General features: G+C 46.3%; 1 protein-coding gene across 3 annotated transcripts in view; it reads right to left on the bottom strand.

Annotated features, from left to right (window-relative positions):
• The window catches only part of SLC35F4 (solute carrier family 35 member F4), a 115,706-nt gene continuing 90,403 nt past the window's right edge, over positions 1-25,303 (bottom strand). For 2 of the 3 annotated variants that reach the window (XM_059848196.1, XM_059848198.1), the window contains exons 2-8: positions 23,112-23,300; positions 18,234-18,531; positions 11,138-11,357; positions 4,119-4,244; positions 2,706-2,898; positions 1,317-1,406; positions 1-304 (exon numbers count right to left, since the gene is read on the bottom strand). In XM_059848196.1, coding sequence (XP_059704179.1) covers positions 63-304; positions 1,317-1,406; positions 2,706-2,898; positions 4,119-4,244; positions 11,138-11,357; positions 18,234-18,531; positions 23,112-23,300 — 1,358 coding nt within the window. In that variant the 3' untranslated portion in view covers positions 1-62. The remainder of the gene's footprint in view (positions 305-1,316; positions 1,407-2,705; positions 2,899-4,118; positions 4,245-11,137; positions 11,358-18,233; positions 18,532-23,111; positions 23,301-25,303) is intronic. The other variant, XM_059848197.1, reaches the window with a different exon arrangement.

Genomic DNA, 25,303 nt, shown 5'->3' with positions numbered 1-25,303 from the left:
GTGAGGAAAGTTAAGCTATATTCACAGAATATACATCTGCCTGCAGGGAGACTCCTCCAGCCCTACGCCAGCGGGATGGACACTGTCCCGTTGGCTCTGCTCCTGCTCCTCGTGTGCACGCTGGATTCCGTGATGTCCTCGGAGTGATCCTCGCTCTTCTTCTCCTTCAGGCTGTTGATGAACCTCAGGGTGATCTCGTCCCACTCCTCGGGCAGCAGCATGAGCAGGAACCCCATGCAGATGATGATGGTGGCCCCCAGCCGCACCACGCTGAAGATCATTTTGTGCTTCAACAGGTCCACGGCTGGGAGGAGAGGAAACAACAACAGAATCAGAACAGCAGCAGGATGGAGGATGGCACCAGGAGCCATGGCACGTCCCTGTGACCCTTTGTCACACTCTGGGGGTGACACTGGCCGTGGGGCCCTCAGATCTCCCTGAGCTTTGATCTGACAGCGCAGTGCTGGAGGTGCCACAGCTCCTTTGTCCCTCACTGCCCTGGGCAGGGTCCGAGGCAGCCTGGAGGGGCTGGATTAAACCTCAGGAGTTCCATGGTGAAGGGGGCTCAGCCTGGAGAAAAGGAGGCTCAGGGGGGACCTTCCTGCTCTCTGCAAGAAGAGGGTGCAGCCAGGTGGTGTGGCATTCACATTCTCTGGGGAAAAATCCCTTCGCCCAGGATTTTTCTCCTGGGAAGCTGAGAAGCCTCAAAGAAAAAAGAAAACAATAATTATGTCATTTGCTTCTCCTCTGTTTTGCTCATGTGGAATGTGTTTGGAGATTGTTTACCCACAGGTGGTTGTTTCATTGGTTTCTAGTGTGAGTGTTTTCACTCTTTGGCCAATCAGGGCCAAGCTGTGTCAGGACTCCAAAGAGAGTCACAAATTTTCATTATTATCTTTTTAGCATTGTGTAAGTATCCTTTCTGTATTCATCAGTATAGTTTAGTTTAGTATTCTTTAATATTATATAGTATCTTAAAATAATAAATTAGCCTTCTGAGAAGATGGAGTCAGATTCATCATTCCTCCCTTTGTCTGGGGGGAACCCAAATACAATAAGGTGGGGCTCAGGCTCTGCTCCCAGGGAACAAAGGACAGGACAAAGGGAAAAGACCCCAAGTTGGGACAGACTGGATATTCAGAAAAAATTCTTCTCTGAAAAATTGGTAAGGCACAGGCACAAGAGCAGAGGTTGTTCAAGACTTCAAAACAGGACTCTGGAGTAAATTTCCACCCAACCAATTATTTAAGCAATAAACTGCTTTCTGAGCTCCCCTGGGCTCATTTTGGCAGCAGCAGCAGCTGTGGCACTGGTACCTGCATTTCCAGGGACGCTGAGCACGGTGCCGATGGAGATCAGGATGGGGTAGGTCAGCACCACCCCAACGTTAACCAGGATGTTGAAAGCTAGGGAAAAACAGAGAAAATAACACATGAAAATGGGGGGAAACACCAGAGTGAGGCATTTCTCCTCCACCTAGACCCTACAGGTACAGTATGTAGGTATTAAGTATCCACACCACAAGGAGGGAGTTGTCACAAAGTGATTGATTTTGGGTTTTTTCTGGATGAACATGAAATTAGGGGAAATTATTCACAGGGGAAAGGCTGAATGGTTTTTCACAAACCACAATACTGAGGTTATCATATTCCATGGCTTTTCACAGGCTTTAATCAGGTACAAAAATACTGATCTTTTGATGTTTTGGGGTTTTTTTTGTTACATGACAGCACTCCCAAGAGCTCCAATTTCCTTGAAAGATTAAAAAAACCCCTAAAGTTTGCTTAAGTTTAACTTTTCCTTGAAAGATTAAAAACAAACTTAAGTTGTTGATCACCCACCACCCAGTCCTGCTGCTGAGTCCCCTGCATTAGGCTGGGTTTAGACACTTGGGTGATAAATTATCCCTAATTTTGGTCCCTAGGAGCTCACAGGGCAGCTGCAGGTGTGGTTGGAGCAGCTCAAGGTGCTCCCAGCAGCTCAGCTGCCAGCCTGGCCACATCTCAGGACAGAATGAGCAATGACATTCTCTTTGCTTCCATTTAATAAACACTAGTGAGACAAAAACCTCTTCAATAATGGAATACAAGAGACTTTACCAAAGGAAAGGATGTTGTTATATGTGGAAATTAAAATGCCCCAGGGCTGAATCTAACAGATATTTTACTGGCAATTCTGGCTTAGAAAGAGGGAGCCTTATGTAAGCCCTGCCCAGAGCCTGCAGCCCCCCCAGAAAGGTGCCCCAGCACAAACATCCCCCAGGAGCTGACTGGGAACAAGCAGCCCCTTGAAATTGGATTTACAGCAGTCAAGCTGTGCCAGAGACAGGGGCATTGGTGTAGAACTATGGAAGGGATGAAAAAATGGGCAATTAGTAGTGCTGCTTCATGTTTACTCCCTGCTATTACTGTTAATTATTAATTATTATTAATTATAACTATGCTTACATATCAATTATTAATTGTATCTCAATTAATAGTAATGTTTCATGAAGTGTAATGAAAAATATGAATCATTTCTAAGGAGCACCAGTTTGCACTGGGACCAGGATTAATCTGTGAGAGAGCTCTGCTGCTTAAGGGGACAGGGGGAAATAGTTTGTGCCCAAGGCCAATTTTATATAGGGTTGGAGGGGTAAAATAAATAAATAAATAGTTTTATCACTTACCTAGTAAAATAAATAAAGAAATAGTTTCCTCACTTACCTAACCAGAGGCCAGCTACTCCACACAGGTAACCCCATGGCACAGCAGAGAAGGGGTACCAGTACTCCACTTTTGTGAAGTAGAGGATGATGGGGGTGATGGAGATGAAGATGAAGTTGAAGAAGCCCAGGGTGGACACAAAGTGAGCTGCTTCCCCGAAGTTTGCACTCCCAAGAAACATTTTGAACAAAACCTGGAGAGGAGAGAGAGAGGAGGGGTTCAGATTCCATGCTGTCACAGAAGCACTCCATTCCCTTGGGGAGAGTGCAGCAAAGGCCAGCTTGCCACAGCCCAGCCCTTTTCCCACACACGTCTTGCAATGGGATCTTTGGTGGGATTTCTGCCTTTCCTGGGTTTCAGCTCCATGTCTTTACCACGGGGATGGCTGAGTCTGTATAACAAAGCTTTACACAAAATGCCACAAGGAGCAAGTGTAGAACAACCCAGGAAAAACCAAGAATACACCAAGAACTCAAGGACACACCATCCATGCAGTAAGTGTAGAGGATTTGGGCTGAGTGTGGCAATGCTGGGGTTTGGGAGGAGGCTCCTGTGACTTCCACAGCATCACCCTGCTCTGAGAGGAAATCCAGCCTGGAAGAGCTCTCACTCTGTGAGAACCTGTCCTCTGTGAGCCTCAATTCATGGATTTTGAGTGACTTTTGAAAGGCCACAACCAATTTTTGAGTGAGATGAGCAAAGTCTAAAGCTGCAAGGGCAGCTTCTAATCCTGCCACACGCCACTCCAAACTTGACACACACAGCTGAAAACAAACCCAGCCATGCTCAGCCCAACCTGTTCCTGAGAGAAAACAAACCCAGCCATGCTCAGCCCAACCTGATCCTGAGACAGAAAACAAACCCAGCCATGCTCAGCCCAACCTGTTCCTGAGACAGAAAACAAACCCAGCCATGCTCAGCCCAACCTGATCCTGAGACAGAATCCCTGCCTTTCCCAGCCCTCACCCTCCAGAGCAGCCACTTCTTCCAAGCAGAAGGGTCTCTAATGAACAGCCTGTGCCAGGCTCACACCAGGGCTCTGAGCCCAGCCTGTGCCAGGGGGCTGCAGGGCAGACCTGGGATGAGTTGCCCAACCTGGCTCTCCTCCCTGCTGCACATGGAGAGCCCCTTTGAAAAGTGTGGATAAACTCTTGTTGCCATGATTTTATGATCTTAAACTCCTCCTGGCTTGGCAGTGGAGATTTCATTAAAGGCTGATCAAGAAAAGCCATTCTGGGTAATTGGCAGATGACAACTAATTACCCTCAGGGCAGATTTCCTGACATTGTCACAACACCAGTGACGCAGGAGTGAGGAACACAACACAACATTTATTTTGCAGCCACTCTCTTTGTATTTGTGTCTTTTCAATGTGAATGAATTTAGGAGTGCCAACAAACAGCTGTGACCTACCTTATAGAGTGCAGACGTGGAGGCTGATCCCACGGCGTAGGCCACCCCAATAATTGAATCACCCTGGAAACCATCTGCATATGCCATCATTACAATTCCTGTGATTGCCATTATTGCTGCCACTATCTGCACAGACAAAGCAAAGCAGTGTAAAGCTGAGATCATCACTGGGAGGGGCTTCTCATGAGCATCATTACCCACTTGGTCTGACCTGGAGCTTTCTTGTTTTCCCTTAAATAGGAAAGATTGTGGGAGATATGGAAAGCAAAATGAAAGTGTGTGCACGCTGACAGGGATGTGGATCTACAGCACTGCAAATTCTGCTGGGGCCTGCTGACAGAACATCCATCATTAGGGATTTTGTCAGCTAAACATCCACCTTGGAGAGGCAACTGCAAGACCAAGAAATTTTAAGGCATCAGGCTGTACTGTACAACAAGAAAAATATTTAGCAAAGCCACCAATTTGACTTGAAATGCAAACATTAGATGGCCAAACAGCCTGGAAATTAGTCCAGGGGAATGAGCCCTGTATTTTGGAATACCAGGATACCACAGGAAGCTCTTCCAGCTGTTTTGGCTGTGCCCTGACAGGGTTTTTTGGACAGACAATACCAAATTTCTTCATGAAGTGTTCATCTGTGCTTAGGTTTTTGGCCTCATTTGAAAATCCCAGAGAGAGCATTTAAGGAGCTTCAAAGAAAAAGAACAGGAATCATTAACTACACCACATCTGAAATCCTGGACTCCAAGAACCTTAAGGAAGTGGTAGGGAGCCCAAAGTGTTTTATTCTTTAAAAAACTCCCCCTCTCCACTAATTGCCCTCAGGTAAATGTGGAGTGTGAATTTCAAAGACACTGAATACCCAACTTCCACTGAGTGTCTCCTGAGCCAGGGCACATCTCCTGAGCCAACACCAACGTGACATGGGCACTCTGCCTCTTGAAAACCTCCCTGAACTTCATCTAAGAAATATTTAGCCCTGGATTTAAAACTAAGCTTCAGCCCACAGACTTCAAAGACTTCATCTTGATCCAAACATGTGCCCTCCTGTAAAAGAGCCTTTCAGAGCTCACAGTTTTGCCAAGAGTCTCAGGAAACCACTGACACTCATCCCAGGCAATGTGAGCCAGACTGAGGCAACAAGCACGAAAAATCCCACAGGATAACTTCAGCAGAGCCAGTCAGCAGAGCAAAACTGTGTTTCAAGGGACACACAGGACAGGGACACACAACTGACTCGGGTGAAGCTGTTCCCACACAGGGGACAAAGAGGAACCCAGAATCACCTCCCAGGGCAGGGCCAATCTCTGAGACTCCAGGTAAAAATGTCAGTGGTCCTAAATCCCATAGGCATCCAGACCAACATCTTCCCAGGAAAACTCATCTCCTGGGTGCAGCTGTGAGTCCTTCCCCCTATTTCACCAGCCCTTGAGGCACACAGGTGCCCCCTCACATGGCAGTGGCTGTGCCAAAGCCACAAACCCCACTGCAAGTCTGTGTCCCACCTTACTTCCATGTAAAACACCCCAACACCAGGACACAGGTCAGCAAAACCTGAGGGTATCACTGATACTCAGATTCACCATGAAATGGAGCTGAAATCCAGATCCCCCAGGGCTGTGGTGTCTTAGGTTGGAAATGGGGGTGTTCTACTGCCATCTGTCAGAGGTGGGGCAGGTTTCTTTATCTCTCCCACACCCAATCCTCCCTCCAGGAGATCTCTGCTGTCCATGGCCACTGAGTGTCCCTGCAGGGCTGATCAAATTCCACCATCCCACGGGGAGATGCTCAGCCCAGGGGAGGAGCCAAGCATTCCTACCTGGATCCAATCTGCCCTGGGAACAGCCCAGCAGCCTTTGCCCACTGCATTCCCAGAGGAGCAGCTTTCTCCTGCCCTGCATTCCCAGAGGAGAGCAGGCCCATCTCCAGCAGCCCTGGAGCTGCAGAGGAAAACTCCCCCCTTGTGCAGGATCCCTGCTCCAGCAGAACCACAGCTGGCACTGCAGGAGGGCTGAGCCCCCCTGGGATGGGACTGTGCCACCACCCTGAGCCCCCCTGGGATGGGACTGTGCCACCACCCTGAGCCCCCCTGGGATGGGACTGTGCCACCAGCCTGAGCCCCCCTGGGATGGGACTGTGCCACCACCCTGAGCCCCCCTGGGATGGGACTGTGCCACCACCCTGACACACAGGGGGCAGGGCATGGTCTGGCTCTGGCAGTGGTATTTGTTTTGGTTTTATGTTTTGGTTTGTTTTGGGGTTTTGTTTGGTTTTTTTTGTTGTTTGTTTGGTTTTTTGTGGGTTTTTTTGTTTGTTTGTACAATTACATTTGTATTATTTTAGTTTTCCTAGTAAAGAACTGTTATTCCTATTCCCATATCTCTGTCTGAGAGCCCCTTAATTTCAAAATCATAATAATTTGGAGGGAGGGGGTTTACATTTTCCATTTTAGGGGAGGCTCCTGCCTTCCTTAAGCAGAACCTGTCTTTTCAAACCAAGACACGTGGGCTGGTGTCCCCCCAGTCTCTCAGTGGTGTGAGGAGATCTGGCAGGGTTTTAGCAAGAGGGCACCAGGAGGTTTCCCCCTTTTCCTCCCCAGGATAACAAATTCCAGCAGTGGGGCCATCCTGGGAGACACCACAGAAGTCCCAGCCTCAAAGCATTGCCCAGGGACAGCCAGGGGACAGTCCCAGCCTCAAACATCCAGGGACAGCCAGAGGACAGGGGACAGTCCCAGCCTCAGACATCCAGGGCCTCTCCTCTGGGTGTGCAGAACCCCCCTGCCCTGCCTGGCTGGACTCACCTCAGGCTGCCCTTCACATCCTGCCCTGCAGAGAAATTCAGGATTTCAGCTGCCAGCTGGAGGATTTCCAGCAATGTGTCAGTCTCAGAAGGCAGAACAGAAGAGTCCAATGTAGTAATGCCCTCCTTCCAAGGGCAAGGATGGAGATTTAACTTTTGGTGCCCTCACTGCTCAGACCTTTCCTTGTGTCAGTGAAAATGAGTAGATCCATCATCCCCTTTCTTCCTATTGTGAAAAACTCACTCCCAATCTCTCTAAACCAAATTTAGAAAGCCAGATCCCTAATTTAATCAATTATTTATACAGCCAAGTACTTTTTTCCCCCCTGAAACGACTAAAATGATGGACACATGGAGCATCAACACCTCCTGAGAGTGAAACCAGCAAAACCATTATTTAAATGTCATGCTCAAGGCTCCTCCTGCATGTTACATACCAGGGCATCAGCACAGCTGACCTGTGCCTGCCTCAGGTGCTGGCTTTAGAAACCTGAGCTCACATCTGCAGGCTGCTCTGCAAGGTCACAGGGAAGCACAGGTGGCTGTCAGCTCATTAAATGGGGCTTTTAATTAATGGAAGAGTGTAGGAACTTTCTTTTGGAGCCTCCTAAGTAAGGAATGAAATTAGCTTGCCTCATTTTTTTCCTTTTTTCCCTGAAAGAGAGCAAGGCCAACCAACAGTTTATCAGAAACATTTTTTTTTCCTATGTGGAGCACTGCAGAAAATGAGGTGTAAAGAATCACAGAATGGTTTGGGTTGGAAGAGAACCTAAAAGATCTTCCAGTTCCAACACCCTGCCATGGCAGGGACACCTTCCACTAGGCCAGGTTGCTCCAAGCCCCTCTCCAGGCTGAAGTCAACATTTTCAGGGGAGAAAAATGTCCCCAGACTACTCTGCACCTCCCTAAAACACATTGATTCAACTCCACACCTGAAGCCCAACCAAGGGCTTAAACATGCAAACATATAAGCAAGTGTCTAAATCTAAGCAGCACAAGCCAGCAGAACTACTCAAATATGTAAAGCCTTTGAAATATTTGTGCTTGCTTGGAGGCAAAGCTGCCTGGACTTCCCAAAGTGTAACATGGATGTGTTATCAGTTTGAGAGAGAGATGTTCAGAAGTGTCCAAGCGAAGGTCAGGGTGCAGGCAGGGATGGTTTTGTGTGTCCTTGCCCAGGGCAGGAGGTACTTCATGGTATCTGAGCTCTACCTGCACTCCTTTTACAGGTAAATACAACCAGAGAATTGTTAAAGATGGAAAAGACCTCACTGAGTCCAACCCTTCTCCTAACACAGCGAGACCCACCCTAAACTATGCCCCCAAGCACCACATCTACACATTTCCTGAACATTTCCAGGAATGGTGACTCCACCACTCCCCTGGGCAGCCTGTTCACCACCTGGCCACCCTTTCTGTGAAGAAATCTTTCCTAATACCCAACCCAAACCTCCCCTGGTGCTTTTCTCTCTTGGGTGGGTGCTACAGCTTCACCACTGATGGCACGAGGCTCTCCCTGCAGAGCACACAACTCTGGTGCCTCCAACACAGCCACAGCAGCTGAAACTTTGTGTGCAGCCTTTTGCAGGGCTCCCACAGGTGGGACTGTGTCATTCCACAGGGTGGCCAGCAAGACAGGTTTGTCTTTGGATGTGGCATCTAAAAATCCAGCTCTGCAGCCTGGCTGGCAGCTGCTTTCAGGTGTGCAGGAAGGGTGCCAGGGGATCACAGGGATGTCAGGCACATCCCACATGCCCGTGGGCATCCATGGCCAGTCTGGGGATTGCTGCAGCCACACTGGGCAGACAGGGAGCTGGGAATGTGCTGCAGAGCCACTGCTGCCCCAAGCACTTGGAACACAAACCCTGTGAGGAATGACTGAGGGAGCTGGGGGTGCTCAGCCTGGAGAAAAGGAGACTCAGGGGTGCCCTCATCACTCTGCACAGCTCCTGAAAGGTGCCTGTGCTCAGCTGGGGCTGGGCTCTTTCTCCAGGCAGCCCTGACAGAACCAGAGCACACAGCCTCGAGCTGCACCAAGGGAAATCCAGGTTGGATATCAGGAGAAATTGTTTTACAGAAAGGGTGATAAAGTTCTGGAATGGCTGCCCAGGGAGGTGGTGGAGTCCCCATCCCTGGGTGTGTTTAACAAAGCCTGGATGTGGCACTGGGTGCCAGGGTTCAGCTGAGGTGTTGGGGCTGGGTTGGACTCGATGACCTTGAAGGTCTCTTCCAACCCTGGGATTCTGTGAATTCTGTGAATTCTGTGAATTCTGTGAATCCCCACCTCGATGTCACCCGGATGCGCTCGATGGCCCCGGAGCTCTTGGGCTGAGCTGAGCTGAGCTGGGAGCTGAGCTGAGCTGACTGAGCTCCTTGGAAAAGCTGGCTGAGCTCCTGGGTGCAGATTTTTTCCACAAAAACATGGCTCAGGGTATAGGATTTGACCTTCATTTTTCATGTCCTCACTGCCCAAATAACCCAATTCCTGCTGCTCTCCGAGGGGCTGCGGGCGAGAGCAGCCGAGGCACTCAGGCACACAAAGCTGGGGCTGTGCTGCTCTGCTGTACTTTAGCTCTCCAACACTCTCCTGCGTGGTTATTAACATAACTAAGTGTTATTCTGTCAGGAGAGCTGCTGGAAAACACTGTGAATTACCTCTCCAGCAATGGGCATCCAGGCTCTGCCAGGGAGCAGTGAAATCCAGTTTATGTGCAGGATTTGCTGCTCACTTTTCCCTCCAGGCTTTTTCTGTGTGAACCTCATGGTGTTTACAGAATTCATACTAATGCATATTCATGGCAACCTTTTTTTAGTCAGTGAAAAATAATAACTGAAACCAGCTTTTATTTCTACGTTTCTTAAACAGAGCAGGCCAGGAGAACACAAGAGCTGTGCTTGCTCTGCCAGAAAGATGCTGCTTTGAGATGAAAATTAGCTTAAAGGGTACAAAATGTTCAATTTTTTTAGATGATCAAGGGGCAGAGGAGGGTAGTTATTGTTCCTGTTATTTCTGTAGAGAACTGAGGGTTTTACACCCTATTTATTCTTCAAGTCAGTCAGTGGGCTGAGGGTGGGTCACATTCACCTGATCCTTCTGTATTTTCAGCTGTGTAGGAAATAGATATCCAGGTGTCTGGCTTTACCTTCAAGCACTGGCTCACCTCCTCAGCCTGGCAAGCACACTGCTCTACTCAGTGTCCTGGTGGCTGCTCCAAAAGCCAGATGAGATACCTGTTCAACAGGATGTCTTTTGCTTTCATTTCTGAACCCTTCTATCACACTATTAATCAAAAAAAGGAAAAAAAAGAAAAAGCTCCTGTGCCCATTTTCAAAAACCACACTGACTTGGATGAGTGTCCTGATCCACCATGCTTTCCATGGAACTTAAATCCAGCTGCTGCTGGTCCCTTCTGGTCACAGCCACCACACCTGGCCTCAGCCAGTGCCTAATGAAGTTCAAGGTTTCCAATAATTAAGTCAGGACTGTGTCCAACATGACCTTGAGCCATTTCAGAGGGGAATCTGCATCAATGAACTAGTAGAAATCCTCCCTACTCCTCATCCAAGGTGTGAAGCCAGCAGTTTAAATTGCTGCATGTTGGGAGATGGAAAATTACAACAAGTTTGCTTTCCCCAGACCCAGGGGCACAACATTTTGTTCAAGTTCTGTTTTAAAATTTTGCAGGTCCATTTTACTGCCAGTGAGTTCTGTAACACTTCAGTGCCAAATGCACCTCCACACAGGAGAGCTGTGTTAGTTTTAAAGCAATTTTGACACCAGCACATGTAAATGTGTGTGTGAAAAGTGACAGGGTAGCACAAGAAATATACATCACACATTACAAACATCTGTCTATCCAAACAAGGAATAAAACTGTTTTGGTTAGAACCTAAGCATTCATCACTAAGTTTAAAATAAAATTAACAAAATTTCAGCACAATAAGCCAAGACAGAATAGGTTTCTATGAAACTGGAAGTTCTTCTATTGTAATTCAACAAGTTACATTTGGCTGTAATGGCTCCTTGAAATTCCCACACTGAATTCCCTCTGAAGTTCTGAGGTCTCTAACTGATCCTGAGGCTCCATCACAAAACTGAATGAGAAAGGTTTTCATGGTGCCCCAGTGCAGCAGTGCTGTGGCAGCACCATGGCTGATGGGTTAAAGTGCAATTATGAAAACATGAGAGAGTGGAAAAGGAGGCACGTTCATACCCTTGCTCCCATGAACCTGTCTTTGAGCACAATCCAAGAAAGCAAGAAGACAAAAGCTTTGTTACAACAGAACAGGGCAGAGACGTCTGTGGCTGTGAGCTTCTTTAAAGCCAGTAAATACAGGTAGTTAGTCAAAGTCCACAGAATAGAAAAGGGAGCAGTCCTTTTAAGAAAGAGTTTCAGCGTCAGACCATCTTCACCAAAAATCCGACTGCATTCCCTACGGAAAGAAAAGAGTTTCAGTCTCAGCCAGGGTTTTCCTTACACTGCAGCACAACAAACATTCATTAGGCTTTTATCCTGCTTTTCCTAACTACTCCACACGCCCAAGAGAATCCATTATTGAATTCACATAGGGAAAACAAGGCACAATCTTCTTAAAGCAGCAATTTTGGAAGAAGAAAAGATGCAACTTACCTGGAATAATCACACTGTGCAACAATAATCCCAGGGACTCACACACAGAAATGAAGGTTATCTATAATGTTCTGACAGCTCCCAGACTCTGCCTTCAAGGCCATTAGCACAGGGATTAGAATCACCATTTTTCTCTGCAGCTTGCCAATTTTCTTCTTTTTTTGTATTGCTCCAAGCCCTGTTTTCGTTCTTGCTGAAATATATTTTTATGTATGGCCAAGGAAGCTTTAAGAATTGCCTAAAGATATTCAAAAAGACTGCCAGACACAGCGTGGTGGGGAAGGGAGCCACCAGGCAGTGGGAGTGAGCCAGGCAAACAGGAATGTGAGAGAAGGAAGGGAAAGGGAGGGGAAGGTATTTAACAGCTTCATTTTATTGTACAGTGAAAAGCTGTGCTTTCTAGGAGACATCTCCTTGAGAATTAAATTGCAAACAAAATCCCCAGGTTCCCAACCACTGTGTCCCACACAGCCCAAGTGAGCTGTTTGCTCCTTGGGATTTCAGGAATCCCAAAGTGGGAAGGATATTTTTTAGCAACTCCACTGTCTGCACTCTTGGTTGAAGGCATTCCTGATGATAATCCCAGTGTGCTTCACTTCTTGGCATGGCAGGCACCCTGGCTCTGCTTAAAACATGGGAGGTCCCACAAGTGACCCCAAAAAGCAGTGGGGTGACCCAAGGCACCCTCAACCTGCAGCACTTTCCTTCCTTCCAAGGAAAGGGACATGGAGGGAATAATCCAAATGCCCTGAGGCTCCAAAGTGCTCACAGCCAAACACGGCTGTGCTTGGAAAATTGCTAAAACACTCATTATGCAGAACTAATTAGCAACTTCAAAGATTGAGCTGCAATGGGATGTCAAAAAAGTTTGTTATTTGGGGGTGGTGGGGGTGGTCTGGTAACTATCCTGATTTGGAAAACAAAATTGTTTTCAGGGCCCCTTAACCATTTTTACTAATTCTTGGGAATTTTGCTGTTTAAGACATTGAAGGTTTTTTCCTCTTAAGATAGGAAACTATCACTCTCATTTTGAGGAAATCAGAATAATAACATCTATGTAATAACTGAGATCAGCTACATCTTAATTTTAATAGCTTTATGATTCAGCTTAATAACCACTTGTTTCTTGATGCCACTAAGGCAGCCTGGTGTACAAAGCAGTCATTTCTGGTAAAAATAAATTCCATTCTCAAACTCTGTGTACTCAGGCTGGTGGATCTGCTAATTATCTCCTTCACTCTAGTTGACCTCAACGCTCTCAGGAGTCCTGTTCACCAAAGATCAGGATAAAAATGTTTAAAATACAAAAAAAGAACAGCTACTGGTGTGCATCATTTATCTGAGCTGCAAAGCAAACACTCAGAGAAGCACATAAATGAATGCCTAAATTTGCAGGCTTTTGTAACTCTGATTTCAACAGGAGTTAGAGGTGACAAGGTTCCCTGTGTGAGAAGGGACTCACTGGCAGCACTTCAGTGTTCCTTGGCATGCAGATATAGCAGTTTACCTTTATATATATATATATAAAAAATTCTAAAAAAATTAAAATTATATATGACAACATAAATTATGTATTGTTATATTATACTATATTGATATGTAATATATTATAATTATATGGGCTGTTTAAGCAGGTGGAAGGGCCTCCATCACACACAGCAGTGACCAGACAAAACAGGGGCTGGAGGTTCCTCAGCTCTCAGTGAAGAAAATACAGCAAAGTCTCTGACAGGGTTGGGCTGAGTGAGGTAGAGACTTGATGAATTCACCCCTGTGCCTAGGAGAGCTCCATGAATAATGCTCAGTCAGTGAAGAGATTGGGAGAATACTTTATTTTCCCAGTCAGATTGCCTGAGGCTTTGTGAGGGTTGGTGGCTCAGTGGTTAACTCAGCCTTTCTGACATGCAACTAAAATTAAACTTGCAGGAGTCTTCAGACATGACAGTGATGAAAACCCTGGGCTCAGGAGAGGGGGCTCCCTGGAACCCTCCCCACACAAATAATGCTGCAGGCTGCTGCCTTAGAGGCACAGACACATCTAGGGACAGCTGACCCTGAAACTATGACACAAACTATTTCCAAATGCACAAGAAGTCTATTTAAAACCTGCCCTCTAACACAAATAACTCTTTTTACTTGCAGGTAGTCTCAGCTCTGGGCAGTGTGCCATGCTCTCAGGAATTACAGCACCTCAGGGCAGTCGTGCAGCTTTGCCTCTGGCACCCACTAAACAGCTCTGTGCCCTCTCAGTTATTCTGATGCCAGGCCCTGAACAGGAATGGGTTTGTTCCCTCCTCTGGAATGAAATCCAGCAGCTGGTTTTAAGCAGCTCACAGAAAAAAACAGCAAACAGGCAGAGATCTGGGGCACAGGAACACAGGGAATGCAGTGACATCACCTGGATTAGAACTTGGCACGGCCACAGTGACATGAGGGCAGCAAATAACAAAGCAGCACCTTCTGGGAGCACAAATTCAGTGCTTCTGCCTAAATGATGGCATCTGCAGCAATAAAATACCTCCCAGCTCCACTGCAGGGGTGTCCTGGACTGCCAAGCAAATTGTATTCTATTTGCCATCTGGATGGCAGTGGTCTTCTCTTCAGTGGGCAGTTTTCCTTATCTCTTCCACAACCACTCCTCCCTCTGGGGGGACAACTGCTGATAACAGGCTATTGAATGGCACTGCATGGCTGAGAAGAACTACAGCATCCCACTGGGAGATGTGAGCCCAGAGGGAGGAGCCAAGCTTTCCTACCCGGATATAATCTGGAGATTCTGGAACACCAGCACAGCTTCTCCACTGGATTTCCCAGAGGAACAGCTGCCTCTTCCACTGATCTTCAGAGGAAGACTGCACCTTTCTACAGGATCTCTGCTCCAGCAGAACCAGCCCTGGCACTGCAGGAGGGCTGCAGCCACAATTCCAATGGGACTGCTACCAACACCCTGACCAGCAGGGTGTCACGGTGTGTTCTGACTCTGTCAGTGTTGGTTTACTGCATTGTTTATTTTATCTTTTTATTTTCTTCCCTAGTAAAGAACTGTTATTTCTGCTCCCATATTTTTTTGCCTGAGAGCCCCTTAATTTCAAATTTATAGCAATTTGGAGGGAGGGGGGTTACATTTTTTATATTTCAGGGGAGGCCCTGCCTTCCTTAGCAGTCACCTGTCTTTCCAAACCAAGACAAGGGAGCAGACACCAAACTGAGTGTGGCTGACCTCCCTGGTGAGTTGTGTCCCCAGCACTGGCTGAATCTGAGCTGGCAGAAAGGGCCTGACCAGCTCAGTTTATCTGCTGGAGAGCTGCAGCAAAAGGAAAGGGGATCCTGCAGAGCCTGGCTCAGGAATGCTGTGTCCCACAGGAAGGGTCCATGGAAGGCCAGCTCTGTGCTGATGGTGTTCCTGATGTTCCCCCTGAAAAGCCTCTGCAGAGCAGGTCTGGGTCTGCTGCTCCACAGGTGGCTGAGGGAGCTGGACTGAGCTACTGCTGCAGCAGAGGGACAGGACTGCGGGTGACAAACTTGCAGGGACAGGTTTCATACACAAATACCAACCCATGGCTCAGTCTGCACTTCAGGAGATCCTCACTTCTCCTTAAACAAGGAGTCCAACTCTTCCCAGTGTGTTTAGTTCACATTAAACCTGACCTACCAATGCTTCCCCTGGCCAGTGCCCCAGGCTGGGAAGAGCTGCAGCTCCCATCTCAGCTCTCACACCATGGGTGGATCCTGGCAGGAAGCTGCTCAGTGTCACAGTGCTTGTCCTTGAGAAGCCAAGGTGCCAGATGGGGAGGGAAAATGTACTGACATTGAAAATTTCACCCACCTATTCCACAACACAACTGCATCAGGCTCCTAAGTCGAGTCTGTGCAGTGTCTTCTGCTGTGGTAAAAGCTGGCAGGGTTAAATTTTCTATTTCTGAGCTTCCTGAACTTCAGATCATCTTATCCAGCACTAATGCAAGGAGTTTCAAGCTCTTTATGAGGGACATAGCTTTTATTTACAATACTGAGGGGATACCAAGAGCTGTCTTCTGCCTCCAGACAACCAAGACACTTCACCTAAATGCAGCAGTGAGTTCATAACCATAAGTTATTTTCTCAGACCACAGGATTGAATCTCTAAGTGTGGAAGGTAAGAAACACACAATTTTTAATCTCAAATATTATAATAATAGAATGCTAGAGTGGTTTGGGTTGGAAGATACCTTAGAGCACATCCAGTCCCACCCCTGCCATGGCAGGGACACCTTCCACTACCCCAGGTTTGCTCCAAGCCCCATCCATGCTGGCCTGGAACACTTCAGGGATCGAGGGGCAGCCACAGCTTCTGTGAGCAGTCTGTGCCAGGGCCTCACACCCTCACAGTGAAGAATTTATTTCCAATATTTAATCTAAACCTGCCCTCTCAGTCTGAAACCATTCCCCTTCCCTGTCCTTGTCAAAAATCCATCTCTCTTGCAGCTCCTTTAGGTACTGAGCAGCCTAAACTTTCCAGAAAGCCAATCTAAAGTTGAGGATTGAGACTCCTGTCATTCCAAGTGGGATTTATTCAAGGAGCAGTGGCTCTCTGCAGCTTTGCCAGCCTGGGGCAGCACTCTGCAAGTCACTTCCAGGATCACTGATCTCTGCCAGGATGTCACAGATATTGTTTGTTCAGATCCACTGGGAATATCTGCTGGACAAAATGCCTGATTGTCTTTAAAGCTCCTGGAGAGTAACTACATCCTCCAGAAACATAAAGATAAATCACCTCTGGTCTCCAAGGAAAGCCTGGAGCTGCTGCAAATGGGTTTACTGACAAGAATTAGCTACTGCACAGGAATAAAACAGGCAAATGAAGCAGAAGAAATCCTACAAAATGTAATAAAAAGCCTTTTAACAGGAATATCAAGAATGCAAGTCAAGAAAATACAAAACCAATTAATGCAGGTTTGAAAACACCCCTGTTCTGGAGAGGAGGTTGGGTGAAATGACCTCCAAAGATCCTTTCCAAATTAAATCTGTCTACAAGTTAAACCTACAGGTTTTCAATCCTTTATGTCGTGGAGAGCTCATCCTGAGGAGATGCCCATCCCTTATCCAATCTGTAAGAGTTTGGACAGTTAAGTTGTAACACAGCACTGACCAAGCAGTTGCTCTCTCTGATGAAATCATTATTTACCAGCAGTTACTTCCTCCTTGAGATGTGAGTTCCTGACATATCTGGAATAAGAAATACTCTGGGAAGATTCCCATCACCTCTAACACTGAGTCCACACAATCACTGACCTCCTGCAGAAATTCCTGTGGCATTTCAGATAGTGTCCTCAATTCTTAACAGCTGGGGAAATATATAAATGATTTAAGCACAGGAATTGTTTTATGCATTGCCCCAAAATGTTGCTCTGATAGAGATATGATCAATGAACCAACTGCAGGGGATTTATCTGCAGGGATATTTCTTCTCACCTTCTTCCTTATGTGCTGTGCAATTGTTATTACTTCACCCCACATGCAGAAGCCAAGCTGACACTGTTCATGTTCTCACAAACACTCCAGCAGAAATCTGAATGAGGCATCATTAACAGACAAAGCACCAGGGTTTGCACAGAAGCACTTAATTAAGTGCAACTGTTCAATTTCAGTCACACTGATTTGACAGAAATGATAATTTAGGGCCAAATTACATCCCAAATCCTGGCAAAAAGCAGCTGAGGGAAGAGTTTGGCCCTGCTGCACTCCAGCCAGACAGTCACAAATGGGATTCCCTGTGTGCTCAGGGACAGCAGGAGCCAGGGACAGGCCCCACAGTGGGTAATTCCTGCTGGAACAGACAATTCTGCTGGATCAGGCAGGTTCTTTTCCAAGCAAGCCTGCACTGGAAGAACAGAACTGGATCCCAGCCCAGAATGACCCTGTGAATCTCTTCCCTCCCTGGGCAAGGTGTGGTGTCTCTTGGTGAGCTGAGTTTTGTCCTGTCCTTTAAAGCAGCTCCCATGTCACTGTCAGATCAGTGGAATAACAGAAGTGGAGGAGAAACTGTGAAATCAGTTGTGACAGAATGTGAGGTACTTCCAAGCCCTGCAGGCAGATTAGATGTGGTTTTCCTCAGAACTGGCTGAGGTGAAGCTAAGCTGCAGCACTGGTGCTTGTACTGGATGATTTCTTTGGGTTTCCCCTTAACCTTGTATTTCTCTGATTTCTCAGGAGCTACTGAAAAGGGATTTACACATTTCCAGCAGGAGGAAAAGGCAGTTTGCATCCTGCTGTACTTGCTCAGCACAGAGAGCAAGCCATGGTCTCCCACATGGAAACCACCTCCTCAGCTCTGAGCATCTTTCTTCCCAGCTAGGATCTGGTTTGGTTGTACCCAACACTGCTATTCTATCATAAATGGACCAGGACAGATTCACTGATCAAGGCAAGAACACAAAATATAGAGATATTAGACAACATAACAGCAAGATTATAAGCAGATTATTGACCTTTTCAACTCATTTCAAAACCCCTTTAACAATCAAGTACCCATTTATTCAGCTCACATCACTCATCTGTCAGCCTCCTGTGAGCTATTTATGAATGAGGTTTTCTGCAGCATGACCTTTATTCTGACACCAGGGGTGGAACTGAGCACAGCAGTGATCTCAGCCCTCAGGAATCAGGTTTTTAAAAGGGATACTGCCACGATAAAGCCTACCTGAATTTTTTGATTGGAGACTGCTTTTCCTGTGCAGTTGCAAGGTGCCCGGAATAATAAATGGGAAAAATCATAATGTTCCAGTTTGTTGAGAACCAAGTCATGAAAAAGGGACAGTCAAAGGTCTCAAAAGTGATTTTGACAAACTGTGTGGTCCCAACCCAGGAGGAAGAGACGGACAGAATGATCAGGAATCTCCAGATTAGCTTGAGAAATGTGGATGTGCAAGACTGGCATCGTGTCTGTCCTTCAGCTTCTTGGCTGCTGCTCTCTGTGTGCGTTTGTGTTCCTTCTTCTCCTGAAAGAGAAAAAAAAGGAAAAATAGAAAAAGAGTTGTACATGTAATGAATGCATTCCAAATAGTTCTTGACAGAACCCCCCAGTCTGGTCCAAGTCACAAATCATCCCTTGCCTTCTCCCTGTAACTCCTCTATGTCCCATAAATACTGAAATCCTGAACGAAAGTATTTTAATAATACCAACTCTGTCACTTCAAGGAGGCAGAACCAAACACAAACACAACAGTGAGAGCTGAGGTAACAGCATTACAAATAAGCTGTTGTCACTATTTGCTTGATCAGCCCTTCATTCCCTCTGGCAGCAAACTTCCAGAATAAAATGTTACAGAGGCAAATTACTGGGCATGTGTGCAACAGAAGAGCTCTCTGAGCCTGCAGGTCTGGAGACAGCACCAAGTTCTTATTCCTCAACACTTTAATTCCACAATCACTTTATTTACAAGCTGGGATGGGGAGGAAAGAAATAGTTTGGTTTTATGTACCCAAGCAGAGAAAGGCTTTTTGCAGGAAGGTTGGTGTACTTACACTTCTGAAGTTAACAAAGGAAGCTGGACAAAAGTGAAGCTTGGCATGCCTGGAAATGAAACCTCTGCACACCAACAAGGAGCAACAGGAGAGTTGGCATATCCCATTTCAGCACAGTGGTTTTGGTTTTTTTCCAGTGGTTTTCAGACCCAAGTGCACATTTTCTAACACAAGTGGGGAGAATTTCATCTCACTGACTGGCGATTTGCTCTCCAGAGATGCAACCCATGCTCCCTGCTTTGCTTCCCTAGATCCCAGCTGAAAACAAGGAGCACTAACACTGCTGGTCCTGGGAGCTCACAGGGCAGCACTGAGCTCCAACCATTCACCCCGTCTGACCACATCACAGTTTGGGAGAAAAAACAGGAAAATCTTCTAAAAATCATGGCCTGAAGCTATTCTTACCTACTCCCATCAATTATCAGCCACATTAATACATGATGTGATGTACAGAAGAAACAATATGATTTTGAGAGAAGTTAAAGATGCCCTGAGTGAGAGCATGCACTGTCCTACAGCCAGCTTTTATGTGACAGAGGTATCCTTGCACACTCAGGTACAATTTCCTTTTATATTATTGGGTTTGCAACATTAGCCATAAAGAAATGTCAGACTGGGGTTCCAAGCTATTGCTGTAAACCAACATTACGCATAAAAAAAGATTTATCATAGCAGGGAGTGCACTTGGAATCAAGAATTTTCCTAACTAGGACATGGAGCTTTTTGCAGTTGTAATTGTGTGATGTGGTTTTTTCCTAAAAATAATCTGTATTCAGTGGCTCCATTGTTTAGTGGTGAATCAAGAATTTAAATAAAATTACAGGTTTATTAAAAACATGCAGAGGATAATCAGCCACGGGTCTGAAAAGGCAAGCATCCTTTTAGCATTCTCCTTGGCTGCTGAGAGAAAGTAGATATTTTTATGGTACTAATAATGACTGACATCTATTGAAAGATAAATTACAGTTTATTTGCAAGTTAGAATGGCTTAAAAAGAATATATTATAGTAGCATCAACTTGCAGGTCTTCCTGCCAAGTAAAACTACTATGCAATTAGTCCTTTTTCAACTACCACTTAAAATAATCACACAATGATAGAAGAAAAAAGCACTTTTAGCCATGCTTTCTATTTTCCAATTACACAATAATGATGCAATTGGTGTCATTATGCATGACACCACCATCAGCATTTGATTTGGTTGTTACAGTCCCAGGTCTGAATGTCAGGGAAAGGCACAGAAACACACACTTGTTGCAAGACCTACCTTGGATTTAAAGGCCTGTGTAAGTTTTAGCCTGAATAAATGCACAGTGGGGAGTTGCTGTAAGTTTTTAATCAGTGGGATTCATCCCATGTGATGCAGTTAGCAAATAACTGTGTATTCAGGATGAACATGTTGTCTGGGGCCCCTTTATATTTAATGATAATGGAAAGGCATGGTGAGAGGGGAGCTGATTCCATCCTCATATATCTACATCTATCTACATCTAGGCTCACTGGAGGCACTTAACTCTAGACCAGATATTTGCAATTAACTTTAGTGAAATTGTGATTGATCCTCGTGACAGAGTAGCTTGTCAACTGCTTTCCAAATCCATGGGATGTGCACACCTAATTCCTGGCCAAAGAATCAAAAGGACAAGATAAGAAATAGATTTCAAAATAATGACAGGGAGTGAGCCACAGGGTGAGCAGGCACATGGTTCCTGTTAAAGAGGTTTAGGGATTTCCAAGTCATGGAGGAAGCACTTGTGTTTAGACACCAAATGATAATGAGGAGAAAACAAACTCAAAGTGGCTGGGAGACAGCATTTTACAGCTGGCAAGGTAGCAGAAATCCTTGGGGTCTGCATTTGAATGGGACTGGAACAAACCAAGAGACTAATCCTGGGAAGAGCATAGAAACAAGGCTGAAAGTACAGGTAAGAATGCAGATCACACTGCAGGTGACACAGGGAGATGGCACAGGTAAGAATGCAGATCACACTGCAGGTGACACAAGCACTGGCCAATGGCAAACTGTGGAAGGCAGTGAGCAGAAACAGCCCTGCATGGTGCCTTGGTCCACAGTGCAGTTCTTTCTGACAAGATGGTCACAGAAGAGCCTTCTGCTTGCCGTGTTCAGAGGAGTGAGATGAGGAAAATCAAAACCTACAGCTTTTCATTGGAACTCTTCTGGCTATTTGGCACCTAGACCCTGGAAAATTGTATTCTTTGTATTTGTTTATCTATTAGGTCACTCCTAGCTGATAAGGATGGGAAGATCAGGATCAAAAGGGAAATTATTAAATGCAAAGTAAGTGTTTGGAAGAATATGATGTCCAGACACTACTCAAGTGGCCTAGAGCCCTTTCTTGGAAAAGATGGATTCTGATTTTGGATGCTCCTTAGTGCCACCATGCACAGTTGTTTCAGCCTGATATTTGGAAAAATTAGATTTGGTTTTCTGATTTCTTAGCTATGATCTTAACTGCAAGGTGCTGCATCAGCTCCTGGCAGCAATGATCACCTCCAATACTCTTCTGAGGCTTTCCATCAAGAGAGTACTCCTGGAGCACGAGATCCCTCTGTTTTCCAACACAAGGAGGAAATGGGTGACTCTTGCTGCCATCAGAAGCAAGTGACAAGAGGAAGGTTCAGCTCCCCCAGGTCCAGAGTGCAAGGGACATCCAACGTGTTGTTCCTCCCCTTTTTGCTCACAGTATCTACACAGGCAGTCTTCCAAAGAACTTGGGCAATTAAATAATTTCCTTCCAAAATGTTGGACAGTTAAGTTATTTCACTCATTTTAAAGTCCCTCCTCCTCAACAGTGTGGTTTAGCAGACTCACAAGCCTGTGGCTGGGCATTGCAACTGCTCCCATCCCATCCCTGCAGCTGCTGGATGGACACCATGGTGAAGAGGTCAGTGCTCACCACACCTACAGGTTCATTTGAGCTAAACTTCTGCAGTGAAGTTCTTCAGCGAAGCTGACCAACGATCTGAGCTGTGATGGTCTTCCCTAGAAATCCTTCCACCTGCTGAGAAATCCACCTGCTGCTCCTTCTCCTCCTCTTCATCAGACCATCCATGGCGCAAGCTGAGGTCATCACTGTCTTTGAGAAGGAACTCCTAAGGGTTCTGGCATGTGGCCAGGCTGAAGCTGAGGAGACACAACCACCCTGTGAAACCTAACTGTGTGCTGGGGTTAACCAGCTCTGAGGATCTTCCATGCCTCGTGCTGCGCCGGGCACCTCACGCCCGTCGTGTACCTGCGAATCCCGGCCTTCTCCTCCCGTCTGTGCCACCTTCCTGGTGGAATTCAGGACATCCCTCTGGCTGTCCTGGATTGCTCAAACCCCTGCCACGGGGCTCAGAGACCTTGGCACAGAGCCCAAGATACCTGTGATTTTGATTATGACCCATGGAAAAAATTACCAATCTTATATGAGGATCTGCAAGCCACGAAAGTCTAAGGAGAATAATAATTAGTTTGTCATGGGGTGAAAAATAGACTTTTGGGGTTTTTAGAATGGGGTTTCAGGAGGCAAGATGGAGGAATCTGGGTGTGTCCAGTCTTTCTCCTTCTTCTTCTTGGCCCCCATCTTCTGCTGTGATGCTGGCACTTTTGGATTGGTTTAGAGTAGAAGCTCACTGTCTAACATAGGTGATGGGTATTGGGAAGTTATGGTAAATAATATACGTGTAGTTTTTATTTTTTTTTAGTATAAAAAGATAACACTGCCCCGAGGGAAGCCAGTGTGTCTCTGTCTGACCTGCTGAATGGACCTTGGCAGGCCAGGAGAAAGAATGTTATAGATAAGAAACAATAAACAACCTTGAGAACGAGACCAGAAGAGTTTTGACTCCTTCTTCAGCTGCCGGGCTGGGAAAAGAGACTTTCTAATGCATCTCGGGGTCACTCTGACCAGCAGAAGCCCCAAGACCTTCCCACTCACCCCCGGGCTCGGGAAGGCCCTGCAAGGGGCAAACCAAACCTCAGCATGCTCAAGCCCTGCCCCATCTCTGCAGAGACAGAGGGAAGAGCCAGGAGTGCATCTGTGGGTTCCTACCTGATCTGCTCTGCCTCTCGACTCTGCTGTGCCGACAGATTCCCGAGGGACTTCGATTCTGCAGCTCAAGAATGGGAGCAGCAGAATCTTCAGCCACAGATAGAGGGGAGAGCTGCCTAGTCATGCCTCTGTGTCTGCTGGGGCAGTTGCCTCCTGGCTTGCATTGGATGACAGATGATCGTGAGGCACCTGAGAAGAAAGAGTTTTGCATCAGTTTTGTCTGGAAAGTCCCCGGAGGAACACGGGGCTTTCAAACAGGCTGGCAGTGAAATGCATACAAAAGGAAGTGCACAGCAAAAAATGCAGGTTTCAGCTCTGCTCAGGATAAAGGAAATAAGTAAGCAAATAAATACTTAACTCTCTCCCCCCTTACAGATAAAAAGGTGCTGCATGAAAACCAGTCTTCCCCCTGAAGAAATGAGAGCCCCATGCTGCAGTGTATTCTCAGCCCCACGGCTCCGTCTGCAGGGCCTGCACAGTCAAAGGAATTTGTACTCACGTGGGGCCCTTCCTGAGCACTGACACTGAACCAGGCCAGAGGAGAGCTCACCATTCCCCTCAGGGTGGGAAGGAGGGCTGAGGAACCACTGCCTCCCTCAGCGCTGGGAGCCTCTCTAGAGGAGAGCTTCCTCTTTCCATCCTCCAGAATGATCCCTGAGACTCTCGTATGGAATGAAGCCATGGTCACTCACAGGTCTTCTGGATGAAGATTTCTGCTACAGGATTGAAGATGCTGATTTTAAGTGTTTACAAATACCAAATCAGAATCTCCATATCTTCAGAGAAGTTGTTTTTTCTTCTTCTGCTATGTGCAGACAACTCCAAGATGAGACATTTCACACGGAGGCTGGGCAGAGGCTTGAGATGGCAGGGAAGCCCCAGGTCCAAAAATCACCAGTGGTACCAGATGAGAAATTTTCCAGTGAGTAGGACACCATATTTAATGAGTAAGAGCATGAAGGGCTGGATTAAGAATCAGGAATCAACTGCAAGGAGCGCAGTGCTGGAATCCATCAGTGTGACTGGTGATCAATTGTGCAAGGACTGCCAAATTTACTGAAGGTATCTCTGTAAGAGGTCAACACATGAGCAGCACAAAAGAGTCTTCTTCTCCAGCAGAAAGTGAGGATGACAGGCCATTCTGGCCGATATAAATGTGTGTTCATGGCCAGCTAAGATCACCCACTGCTTGTTTTGCAGCTGCTACTCCAACTGGTGACCGTCTCACCTAAACTTGTGGAAGATACCCACACCCAAAGCAACCACAGACCTTGCTCTGACTTGGAAGAACTTAACATGATAATCCCAACTACTTCATACTGAAAAGAATACAAAAATAGACACAAACCCCATGTGTAAGGTGCCACAGGGGTAACAACTGTGGCAGAAATCCCAGAAGGAAACATTCTTTGTTGCAACACGAGCCATTCCAGTGCACTTTGAGCAAAACACATCAAACTCAACTACTACTTGTAAATATATTCCAAAGCAAGGGCTGTATCCAAGACACAAGAATTGAGACAGGACTCTTGCCACTGGGTTCATGCAATCTTCCATGGACTTAAAGGTGTGTTGGGTTCACCAAGTCTAACAAAGACCAATGTATAAAATATGGAATTATGCAGGGAAAAAAAAAAAATCATCTCTCAGCCTATTTAGAGCCTGCAAGGTTTATTTTTACCTACCAAGTAGAAAAGTGACTCAACCAGGAGCAGACCCCCTCCAGATGATCTTTCTCAGGATGCTCTTCCCTTTCCTCTCTGTCCATTATGAGGCAACCCTGACTCAAGGGGGGCACCCAAGTTTAGATTCCAACTGATGATGAAGTCCTACAAATCCAATCAATGCAGTAAACAACCCACACTCTATGACAGCAGACCCACAGACCCACTTTGAAAAATTAAGACCTACATGATGAGAAGCAAGCTAAGCAAAGCACTGTGTTGCCTCTCCTCAATTTTTGATGAGTATTACTTTCTAAAGAGCATTCTAGAGCCTAACAGATGTTTTCAGACCTTTCAAAAGCTATTCACAAATTTACTTTTGTAAAGTAAACCTTTCACCTTCACAAATTTACTTTTTAATGGAGAAAATAATGATCAAGCAGTCACACAACTCCCTGCTTGACTTTGTTCCACTTATTTCAAAACTCCAAGAGCTACCTCTCCCTCTCGTTTGTTGGTCAAACAAGA

The sequence above is a fragment of the Haemorhous mexicanus genome, chromosome 6 (genome assembly GCF_027477595.1).
Source record: "Haemorhous mexicanus isolate bHaeMex1 chromosome 6, bHaeMex1.pri, whole genome shotgun sequence".
Classification (NCBI taxonomy): Eukaryota; Metazoa; Chordata; class Aves; order Passeriformes; family Fringillidae; genus Haemorhous; species Haemorhous mexicanus.
This window is presented reverse-complemented; position numbering and strand designations above follow the sequence as displayed.